At 40.4% G+C, this 12,524-nt stretch overlaps 1 protein-coding gene across 1 annotated transcript in view; it reads right to left on the minus strand.

Moving 5' to 3' along the window:
• Positions 1–1,830: 1,830 nt before the first annotated feature.
• LOC124620212 (serine/threonine-protein phosphatase 2A 65 kDa regulatory subunit A beta isoform-like) overlaps positions 1,831–12,524 on the minus strand; it is a 147,760-nt gene continuing 137,066 nt past the window's right edge. Inside the window, exons 6-9 of the mRNA XM_047146880.1 lie at positions 2,953–3,088; positions 2,614–2,771; positions 2,367–2,525; positions 1,831–1,983 (exon numbers count right to left, since the gene is read on the minus strand). Coding sequence (XP_047002836.1) covers positions 1,831–1,983; positions 2,367–2,525; positions 2,614–2,771; positions 2,953–3,088 — 606 coding nt within the window. The remainder of the gene's footprint in view (positions 1,984–2,366; positions 2,526–2,613; positions 2,772–2,952; positions 3,089–12,524) is intronic.

Here is a 12,524-nt window from a genome sequence, read left to right on the forward strand (position 1 = left end):
GGCAAGAGGGTGATGTTTTGCTGCATACCTGGCCACATCGAGATACAGAGTAACGACGTGGCCGACAAAGCAGCGTGGAAGTGTATCGTGATGGTGCTGCCCGTCAGTGCCCCATCCTGTTGCACACCATCATATCACTTTGTGATCGGCCCATCATGCATCAGTGGGAGACTGAATGGTTGCAGGTGAAAGAAAAGAAAATGCGGTCTCTCAAGTCGACTACTAGCCGGCCGAAGTGGCCGTGCTGTTCTAGGCGCTGCAGTCTGGAACCGCGAGACCGCTACGGTCGCAGGTTCGAATCCTGCCTCGGGCGTGGATGTGTGTGATGTCCTTAGGTTAGTTAGGTTTAACTAGTTCTAAGTTCTAGGGGATTAATGACCTCAGCAGTTGAGTCCCATAGTGCTCAGAGCCATTTGAAATCGACTACTCAGGTGTATCGGTCCATTAGTAAACAGAGACAAAGCACTACTACACTGGTGGACACCAGTTGCATACAACTGAAGAGCGTAATACGCCCTCTAACAACTGAAGATCGTAATACGGCCTCTAACAACTGAAAAGCGTAATACGGCCTACACCGTTATAAATAATACTCATAGGAAAACGATATTACGGAAAAATATTTGTTTCGATGTCCCCTACAACCTCCCAGGGTTTGTAGGTTTAAATACTATCCACCCTGTAGATTTAAAACTATCCAGAAAACGCTATTACAAGAAGTTCCATGTTAGTTGCCATGATATTCATATTCAGCTGCCGAAATTAAATATCAGTTACTCACTCCCAGCATTACCACCTGTAGGCAAATTCCATATGCTTTCGCCAACAACTATTCCCGCAAATAATCCATCGCACACCGTTTCAAACGTAAACTCGTTTTGTTTTTTAAGGAGGATCTAGCATAGTTTGTCTTCTGCATTTGTGAAAGTTTGCGGTCACGAGAACACACAATTTTGTGCATTAAGGTGTATAAACCTAAGAATATTTTCACAATTTGGTGCTCCACAACTGCAATACGTTTCACCAAAGATATAGTTATAGAGTTACGTTATCAGCGGCTGTCAAAAATTTGATTTTCTACTAGTTTCGGCCGGTACGTGAACGATATCCTGGCACTGCATTTTATGGCATTTCGCTGTTTCCTGTCTTCTCATTAAGTTGTAATGAAAAGATTCAGTGTTGTTGTTATTACACGTCATTAATACACATTTCCTATCGGGATACATAAGTTTGAAAGTCTTTGACAGTAGGTGATGGTGAATATGAACTAATGTGTATCATATAAACCTAGTAAGTACAACACGCGTTAATAACGTAACATAGTGGAGTGTATCCTCCTCACTCCTTGACTTCTACATGTACTGAAAATGCTGGAAATGGTGAAGCAAGTACTTTCTACTCTAGATATTTTTTTTCTTTTTTTGCCATGTGAAGATGGAAACAGTATCAAATTCTTGTCAGAGTGAGTGTGTTTGTGTGTGTGTCTGTCTGTGTGTGTTTGTTAGTGAATGGGTGTATGTGTATGTGGCGAGGGGGGAGCGGAATAAAATTTATCTTGGAAAGCGTAAATAATTAACTGAATACGAGAATAACGTTTAACATCTTGTCAATTATGGATTGCGAACTACTGTTATTTTCTACAATAAAACATTCCACTGTAGGTGCCTTAAATGTGTTTTATTGCCAAAATTTTTCAGAATAAACCATTTAGAGTTGTTCACTTGTGCTTTAGTAAACTGGGCCCAACATGACAGGCTGTGATGTGGCGTTAACTCGGAAATATCACTGCTACGAATTTTCAACTGCTCGTCCGAATATGGTTTAGGACACCTAGACCTCACTTGATGTCGCCAAAAAGTTGAAACATCCTTCAAACCAGCGATCTGCCGCAGAGCGCACTCTTGTTTCTGCGTCGCTTGAGAACTTCAGCATCAGTGAGAAGCAGCTTGATTGCAGGATAAATGAACTCACAGAGTTGTGAATCTATAAAAGATGAAAAACAAGATTATAATAACCACATAATTTTATAAACGTATCATTTATGTGCTAACGAGATAAACTGTTAGAACAAAATTGTAAAAATGTTCTGCTGTATCAGGTGCATTGCCAATATGTCAGTTCATATAGAAACTACTCCAGATACGCCGGTATCCCTGCTCACAAATGGAAAGAAATACACTTCCTTCTTTCAACTATCACAACTTAGCTGAGTGCACTACGTATCTAAGAAGATTTACCTGAACCGAATTTGAATAGTTGTAACTTAACAATGCGGTTACGAGTGTCCCTTAGTAACACTAAGAAGTATTATATAGATTATAAGTACGTATCCAACACTAAGGAAAACAAATATTTAACATACTTACATCATTAATGCTGTTGGCAATTAAGAACCGAACTTGCCAATATGAATCCTCGGCGTATTTATACAGAACTGGCAGAAGATGTCTGTATACATCATCAGATAGTTTCTTAGCTTTAAGCAAAGCGATTAAAGCCTGTGTCGCCTCCAAGTGAAGACCAATCTGTAAAAATAAACGAAAGTTGTAAAAGCTGATTCGCTATGTGTACTAGTTAATGAGCGTAAGTGGATAAGAAATTGTCTTTATGTACCTTATCTTCCAGGGCCTTCTCGAAAATGGGCACTACATGAGAAGCAAAAAACTGGACATCAGCGTCTTCAGCTATAGCAGGCAACATGGACAGTCCCATTCTTCGCACTAGCATATCTTCATCCTCACACAGACGATGAAACAGTTCACCTAGGTACTCTGCAATCAAACAAAATACGAAAATCAAATTCGTTTCAAAATGATAGTTGGCTACAGAGGTTTCTTTTCCAAAAAGCTTCAAGTATACAGTTCTTCAGATTTGATTAATTACCTTTTACTGTGGGAGTAACTCGTCCATAAATGGCGCATAGATCCTTGCAAGCCAGTAGCCGAGACGTACTCCTTTCTTCTGCCACTAGCTTCTCTATATTCGCAAGTGTGTCCCGATAGTTCGGATGTGTTACGTCAGCACCGTAACTGATGGTTGATTTGTGCTCGTATACTTCTCCAAGAGTACACTCATACCAAGTGGGAGCCTGAAAAATAAACGGGACGTTAAGAAAAACAAATACTGAAAAACAGAATGTTTGACAACATCTGTATATAATTCTGAAAATCCAGTTAAACCCCATGCTCTTGAGCAAATACTGACTGTCATTTACAATGAAAACCAACTGGGTCTTTGGAACACCAAATTCAGTACCCAGTTTAGTGATAATTTGTTCTAATTTTAGTTTTGGTCGCCCTTAACTTGTTCCACAACGTGTTAATAGAACGTTTCCAAAAAACTCCGAAAGTTTATCTGCTAAGAGCATGTTGGGCCTACTTCACTGTTGTTAATAGTTATGAGCTGTTTGTTACATATATGCATTATCATGATCCCAGATGCTGACTGAAATTATTTTAATTCCGCGTATCTATTACTGTATTTATACTGTCAAGATTCATTGTTACCCTTCGTAATGAATTGCTGCATTATCTTATAAATTTCCAAGTATGTGATTCAGGTAGCTCTGTAATTTGCATGGACTATCTGATAAAATAACGATGTGAGAACACCTGCCTGAAAGGAATCATAGTGAAGAACTTTAATCATCGTGTATGACCTTTCTACGACAGTTACCCCGGAAGATAGCCCTACCGTTTACCAGGTGCTCTAAAATGTGCGCCTGTGTGGGGAGTGCAACATAGCCAACACTTCTGGAATATTCGAGTATGAGAGTGAAATGCGACTAGCAAATATTTTCTTCGGAAATTAATTTTAATTTCTAGTTTAAAAATATGAATAGGGGAGAGAATATATTGCGTCTTACAGCAAACGTGAACTTAATGTAATGTGTAACTGCAGAAGGTAATCTCAGAATGACCGTTGTTGCGCTAGTGGTGTGACATACCTCTTCAGGTAGCGAGGCACCGCACCAATGCGACATCGCGATGTTCATGCCCGGGTCGCAGATCATCTCGTCATCGTCATCCTCATAGAAGGGCTGCCTACGCCTGAGGAACACCCAGAGGCAGCATCCTCCTTTCTTGCACAGCAAACTCCGGAACAAGCTCCGAAACATCTACGAAATGCAAACGGCCGTATCAGTATCTGTTGAATGGCGCGTGGCTCGTAGATATCAACAAAAAAAAAAATTGCGATGCCTCTTAGGAATTCGAATAATAATTGTAAATCTTCATATATTCAGAGAGGATCGTGACACGTGTTGGCGTTAATGTCGATAGTAAGTCGTCTGCAAATGATAGCGAACCCAATAACTTCTCATTGTGTTTACCAAGAGGCGAAGAGTAAAAGATATATAGCCCAAAGAATTTTTGTACCATTATGCAGGTATATATCGACTTCTAGGAAGGAAAATTTAGATTCCATCATCTAATTTGAAGACGTTATCATCTGTAGCAGACGTAATGTCCAGAATGATGTAATTAGGATCAAATCTGTACAATTTGTAGAGAAACCAGATGGCAGTGATAAGAATCGAGGGGCATGAAAGGGAAGCAGTGGTTGGGAAGGGAGTGAGACAGGGTTATAGCCTCTCCCCGATGCTATTCAATCTGTATATTGAGCAAGCAGTAAGGGAAACAAACGAAAAATTCGGAGTAGGAATTAAAACCCATGGAGAAGAAATAAAAACTTTGGGGTTCGCCGCTGACATTGTAATTCTCTCAGAGACACCAAAGGATCTAGAAGAGCCGTTGAACGGAATGGACAGTGTCTTGAAAGGGGGATATAAGATGAATATCAACAATAGGAAAAAGGAGGATAATGGAATATAGTCGAATTAAATCAGGTGATGCTGAGGGAATTAGATTAGGAAATGAGACACTTAAAGTGGTAAATGAGTGTTGCTGTTTAGGGAGCAAATAACTGATGATGGTCGAAGTAGATAGGATGTACAATGTAAATTGGCGATGGCATGGAAAGGTTTCTGAAGATGAGAAATTTGTTAACATGGGATATAGATTTAAGTGTGAACAAGTCTTTTCTGAAAGTATTTGTATGGAGTGCAGCAGTGTATGGGAGTGAAACATGACGATAAATAATTTAGACAAGAAGAGAATAGAAGCTATCGAAATGTGATGCTACAGAAGAATCCTGGAGATTGTATGGGTAGATCACGTAACTAATGTTGAGGTACTGAATAGAATTGGGAAGAAGAGAAATTTGTGGCACATCTTATCTACAAGAAGGGATCTGTTGGTAGGACACGTTCTGATGCATCAAGGGATCATCAATTTAGTATATGGAGGGAAGCAGGGAGGGTAAAAATCGTAGAGAGAGACCAAGGCATGAATACATTAAACAAATTCAGAAGGATGTAGGTTGCAGTAAGTATTCGGTGATGAAGAAGCTTCCACAGGATAGAGTAGCTTGGAGAGGTGCATCAAACCCGTCTCTGGATTGAAGACCACAACAACAACAACAACAACTGTGACTGCTTGAGTTTCATTTGTCATCGGAGATACAGTCGTATTTTTGTAGTATACCCTTAATCATACAAAATTTAAGTTTGTTCCTGGAAGTGAGTTCGATTCATCAACAAAAAAATTACTTCTTGAACACACCGAATCGGCGTAATATACGGAAATGCTTACATCATTTAAAAAATAAGCGCTTCACTTTGGACGGCAGTTTCGAATGTTACTTTCTCTTTTTAACTTTCGCAGCTGCCATTTTATTGCAGTAGTGAGAGTTACGCATTTCATTAGTTTCCTTAAAATACTACAACCTCCATAATAATACAGGTGTAAGAGTTAGATAAATAAATTATTTTCTTTAGTTTACTGAAAATACTAGTACACTACACGGTAAATGCTCTGAAGCATTGTCTGCGACAACTTAGTACACGGATAGAGCTATATGGTCCTGCATAACGTATATCGTTGTCCTACAATACAATTTTCGTTTATTTTATTTAAAACTTTGTATAATTTTACCACGTGATAAGATGCAAATTTTCCCAGTGAAGCAAGCATGTGATGAAAAAAAAAATTGTGCAGGTACGTGGGTAAAATGGGAAAACATTGTGATGAAGAGAAACGAAATAACGTACCTACATAACAAACAAAATTAAGAAAATAAAGGGGGGAGATGTGATACACTTGGACAAACCTTACAATGCTATATCTCATACTCTACATCATGACGGAAAGATAGCTTCTATCTTCGCCAGTAATGGAGTCTCTCGTGAACACGGAAACAGAGGAATCCTCCTACTTGCTGAGACCTGGTCTTTGGAATTGAAGATTATCGATCACTCTGCAATCTCCTTACAGCACCATGATGTACTTTAAGCATGCGCACTTAGAAAGGAACTAAACACTACCTCAAAAACAGCCTCTGCTGCCACAAAGTACTATGTCACTTTAATATCGCTTTTCCGCACTCAATCTAGAATGCTACTGATACAGTTCAGTACAAGTTCGCACATTTTAAGATAGATGAGTTCGCATTTAAGTGAGAGAGTATGTGAAGAGTTGCTTCGTCTCGCCAACCGCATCTCTTTACTCCATTGCCTAGTCCACAGATCGGATCACGCTAACTGATGTCACTAAACCTAAAACGTATCGTAAGGCTTAACATATGGCGGGATTTGTCACTGATAATTATTTTAAATAGTAGGTACACAATAGCAAAATTTTCACTGATCCGTGTAAGCCTGCTTTGTATCTGTTTCCTCAGAATTATATCGTAAATTATCTAAATGCGATCTGAAGAAAAATATTCAGAACTGCGTTATCAATTTCGGACTAACGCCGCCTGCTATCAAACCGTTCTATACTTCACATCTGACAATGAATACACTATCTACAGCGTAAGCAGACAATGAAACGAAATATATTGCTGTCTACCTCGCACTAGAAGAGCCTTCACTGGCAAGGCAAGAAGAAATTTGCTACGGGCAGACCGCTTTCTTCTTTATCAAGCCTCAGACTGTTTCTAGGTAACGACACACGTCACTTGCTACCAATACCTATTGTTGGGAGACTTCGCTCGTCAACGACGGATAGCAGTGGAGAGAGTCTGTTGCTTTAAATCAGATATAAAATTTAGTCGAACTATTCGAACGAAAATTATAACACGTTTCAGTATTACGCAGACAGTAAGTCGCCTGTTCATTTACTCACTAACAAGGTGCAAACAACGTAAGAAACCATAGTCTGCCCCCCATCAGCGCTAAATTTACAACTGGTCTCACTCAAAGACCGCTGACTGCAAAATAATAATTTCTGCATGAGGTCTCAGGTGACATATAATCAACATGCGTCCATATTTGAAGAAAGATGCTGAGAATTAGAAGCACTCCGATCCGGACGGAGACAGATCTGAACATTGATGACCGATGGTTAGCACTGTTCGAAAGTCACTCCGATCGGCTGAGGCTCTTGACGGCAGATTTAACATGACTAGTTTTGATCGGAGGCCTTACTACCACGTGCTGATATCTGAGATGGCGGTGGCGGTATTACAACTCTGGAGAAGTAATATTGTGATGCCTCTTCGGTCAGCCGTGCGGTCTAACGCACCGCTTTCCGGGCGGGAAGGTGAGCCGATCCCCGGCACGAATCCGCCCGGCGGATTAGTGTCGAGGTCCACTTTCTCCGCGTACGCGTACACCATAATTAGTCTACCACGCAAACATTAAGGTTACACTCTTCTGGTATGAGACGTTCCCGGGCGAGTCCACTGGGGGTCGAAACTCACAGGCCGGCGGCGGTGGCCGAGTGGTTGTAGGCGATTTAGTCCGGAATCGCACGATTGCTACGGTCGCAGGTTCGAATCCTGCCTCGGGCATGGATGTGTGTGATGTCCTTAGGTTAATTAGATTTTAGAAGTTCTAAGTTCTCGTTGACTGATGACCTCAGATGTTAAGTCCCATAGTGCTAAGAACCATTTGAACCATTTTTCGAAAAGCACAATAACCCTGTGTTCGGTGTGGGGTGGCGGAGGGGTTAGTGGACTGCTGTAGCCTGTTGTGGGGTTGTGTACCACTGAGGGCTACGGAGGGGACGAAGCCTCTACGTCGTTTCTAGGTTCAAATGGTTCAAATGGCTCTGAGCACTATGCGACTTAACTTCTAAGGTCATCAGTCGCCTAGAACTTAGAACTAATTAACCCTAACTAAACTAAGGGCATCACACACATCCATGCCCGAGGCAGGATTTGAACCTGCGACCGTAGCGGTTGCTCGGTTCCAGACTGTAGCGCCTAGAACCGCACGACCACTCCGGCCGGCCGTTTCTAGGTCCCCAGTTCAATACAATACAATACAATATTGTGACTTATGTGCTGAGTAATTTCAGTTAAAGGCTTCAGGAGGTAGAACACAAACTGATACATTTGCTCATGCAAATTAATACATCGTGTTTGGCTGATTGGCAACAATGGGGCTCTCAGAACCTTATAGCTTCTTCTCCTTCTGTTTATGAACAATAAATTCAACAGCGCTGGTATCAGAAATTTTATCACTATAGTTAACAGTAATGTTCAAGGAATTGAGTATGCAGTCAGATTACAAGAAACACAGCGAAAACGCGAACACCTAACAAAAGTAATGTACTGAGATGCGTTTTCAGTCATGGAAAAATTGAAATTAAGGCGTTTAATATAATCACCATTGTGTATACTGGATGATTATCAAGCAAAAACAGTATTCGGTGCTAATAATTCATATTAATACACGGCAGTAATCACACTCTTAAGATGAAAGGCAGATTGTAAAGTCGGTCGTAAGCCTTCCTCATGGATATATTTATTCCGTCGTAGATGTGCATTATGTTTTACTAAACTCATCTATAGAAATTCGGCGTTTCTGTCCTCTGAAACTTGTCACTTCTTATGTTAGATAGAAGTTGTCGGTTCACCACATCTGTTTGCATGTATTATATATGATCGCTCAGCTTCCATTCATCGCACACTTCTTATAATCAGCAGTCTTGCTTTCATGTTGAAAGTTTCTTCTAATTTGTGATGATTTGTCGTAGCATTACTCAGTCTCATCATTTTCTAATAGACATGGAGAGAGAAATTTTTAGAAGCATCATACTGCCATCTGTTATTTAGGAATTCTTCGATTCACTCAAATATCAGTAGTGATATTGCGTCGGCCGTCGTTCTATTCAGACGTACTTAGAATATATTCCTATAGTGGAGATCTAGATCATCTACACAAACTCCGATATTTAAAAGATTTGAATACCGTTATCTGACAGAGTAGACTTTGTTCAATGAAGCCAAAGTTGTCGACATCTTCGAATTACATCCTACAGAAATTGAAGGAAATGTGTTAATGTGGCACTTATAGAGTCTGGGCCGTCTAGAAAATTTGTCTCCTTGGTATTTGTATTGTTAATTCTACATAAGAATATCGCTTCTCGGATACCCAATATTTTGTATCCTACCTGTGAATAGGGTAATATTTCATTTCACTTCGACGATTTCTTCCTTCAAGCGAGTTCACTTCCTGGGCACAAAATTAGTTTTTGATGTGAGATCGGCGAAAAATAAGAAAGTACTTTCTGATTTTGAAAAACAGTTAGTTTACTTTTCAAAATTACATTCGGAATTACTTTCCTATTGAATATTCTGGAACTGACATAACAATGTAGCCGTATGAGCTACATTGCATCATTCCTCTTCATTAGCTTGCTCAAGATACTAGAACACTACAGAGGAAGAAACATTGAGGAACTGCTCTTAAGAGGTAGTGCAAGTATAGTATGGCTCTACAACAGGATTGTCCTAAAATACAGTTTCACTTTATTCCTAAATTATTGTAAATTTATGGTATGGTACAGTATGAACGTTTATAGACATGTAGCTTGTCTGTTACAAAAATGGCAACTAGGGTTCGAAGTGGATAAAAGCTTGTTACGAGATGGTCAAAGTAAACGAAATAACTTACTTGCATAACATATGGAAGTACTAAAAAAACTAAGGTACCGAATTTAATGTTCTTGTGCAAAGTTATATAGCTACATTTCGAAGACCAGAGCCTGTTGGAAATACAGCTTATAAATGCGCCCATAAGGGAGGCTCTTGTCACGAACAGAACCCTGAAATTGCCCTACTTCATGAGATCTGGTCGTAGCTGTTCAAGCTTATCTATCACACTTCACAGTAGTAACAGCTCAAGATATTCTTTAAACATGTGCAATCGGAAAGGAGCAAATCACTCAGTCTCCACCTGCCTCTGCTGCCACAAAGCATGACTGCATTTTTTCACAGCGTATCCGAAAAGAATCCAGAATGCGACTAACGCAGTACGCTTAACGATGCACGCAATCGCAATGACATGAGAGGGAATGTCGAGATTAGTTTCGTCTTTGCTGCTACATCTGTTTACTCCATTTCTTAGTCCGCAGTTAGAGTCGTGCAAACTGATGTCACTAAACACCCAAAATGTCGTAAACCGTGACATGTGACGGAAATGCGTGGTGTGTCCTATGAATTAATAATTCGTGGAGGTATGTAATTTAGAGCAACTGAGGGAACGACAGAAAACAGATAAAACTGAAGGTCACAAACAACTCAGCGTAACGCCCGTCACCAGAGCCGCATTATCGGTTTATGATCGCACGTTCGATATGTATCGTTTGGAACCCGCGACTTCGATAGGCAATCATTCTTGGAAATTAGAACACTTAACTGTAACATCATACTAAATTGTCACCGAATAGTATTTTAAGAGGTGGGTAAGTAATAGATAATTTTCACTTATCCATGTACGCCTGCTTTGTAGCTGTGTCCTAGGAATTGTATCGCAAATTAACTACATGCGATCTACAGAAGAGTATTCAGTTCTCCGTATAGTGCGTCATTGAATTCGGATAGATGTAACTTATTATCAGACTGCGTTATACCTCAGATGCAACAGTGAAAATAGCTATCTACAGGTTAGGCAGACAATGAAACGAGAAGTATTTGATGCTTACCTTGCGCTACGAGAGTCTTCACCGGCAAGGCTAGAAGAAAATTGCTAAGAGCAAATCGCTTTCTTCGTTAGCAAGCCTCAGACTGTTTCTAGGCAACGTCACAGGTCACTTTCTGCCAATGCCTATTGTTGGCGCCTTTGCTTGTCTTATTGGGAATTGAGGGGCCGTCTTTGTAATTCATATGTTACAGACGAGTCATAGGCTTTGCTGTGAGTGGCAGCAAAGCAGATCGCAACAAGAAGTTAGATCATCAAAGGCAATTTCTACCACTTTCCGCATTTCCTAACCAGTTTTGCACCGATTTACACACATTGCCGCGAACGTACTTTATGCGATCATATTAACTGCCGCGTCATGATTCAATGTTTTCCCCATTGGTATGCAATACATTGGTTTTAAATCTCAGGCTTCGCGTCCATTTCAGCTATTGTTTTCATTCGTCTGTTCATCTAATTAAGTCCAATTTCGGTTCCTGAAACACATGCGAATATGGCCCAGAAAGTGATTGAACTGAATTTGTTAGAAAGCTGATCGTTGCATTTCACGAACGTCAGATAAATGTCGTACCATACTTCTACAATAGTTCATTAGATGACGTCGCAACAGAGTTCACTCGGTGCTCTCAACATTTATAGACGTACATTTTATGTTCCTTTGCGGATCAATGAATAAACAAAAAAAATATTAACAATTTTAGCGGTAAGTAACTCTTACTTATCAGCTATCGTACAGTCGCACCTTCCGAACTTGGAATTTTCTCTTCTAATAAAACTTGATGCCATAAAGTTTTTTGTCCTCTTAGCAGATGCGTTTATTTTGTTTATGCGCTTCGCTGTGCTATGTGAGCAACAGGGTAGTGAAAATGAATGTACAAACCAGTGTTTTCCGCATATTAAAGCGTAGTGTATAGAAAGCATCTATGAATACCTTTGAGGAATCTATGTGTCTGACCATGTCAACGAAGAAAATGGATCGGGACAGATGGATGTAATACCCTTCCACTCCTCGCTAAACACAGACCCACGTAATGATTCTTTCCTAAATTTAGAGAATCGAACAGTAAGCCTAGCAATAATTGTAAATTTTATACGGTGTGAGTGAGTCGAAGGTACAGATTTCGATGGTTGTAATTCTTTTCTTAAAACCACATAACTCGTTTATTTATGGGGAGCAAAGGGGACTGTAGCCACCGCAGTCATAAACCTAAGACAGCCAACTTCCCTTTGGCCAGCCACAGCAACGGTTTCTGAGTGACAAATAGGACTCTTGATCACAAACTATCTTCTCAGAACTTACGTGGATGCATCGAAGTACATCAGGGTTCACAACCCCAAGCTGGCGACCATTAGCAGGCTGGGTCACTCGAAGGTGGTCATCGCTATCGACGATACAGAGGAAGCAAAAATAAATATGTCTAGCCAGGCGTTCTACGGGGTTGACTCCGCAGATGGGCGCTGCTCGTTCCAGGCTGGTGGTGGAAGGGAACTCGTGTTGTCAATCCAAAGCAGACGGCTGGCGGCTTCGTCTAGGAGA

This window comes from Schistocerca americana, chromosome 6, assembly GCF_021461395.2.
Source record: "Schistocerca americana isolate TAMUIC-IGC-003095 chromosome 6, iqSchAmer2.1, whole genome shotgun sequence".
Classification (NCBI taxonomy): Eukaryota; Metazoa; Arthropoda; class Insecta; order Orthoptera; family Acrididae; genus Schistocerca; species Schistocerca americana.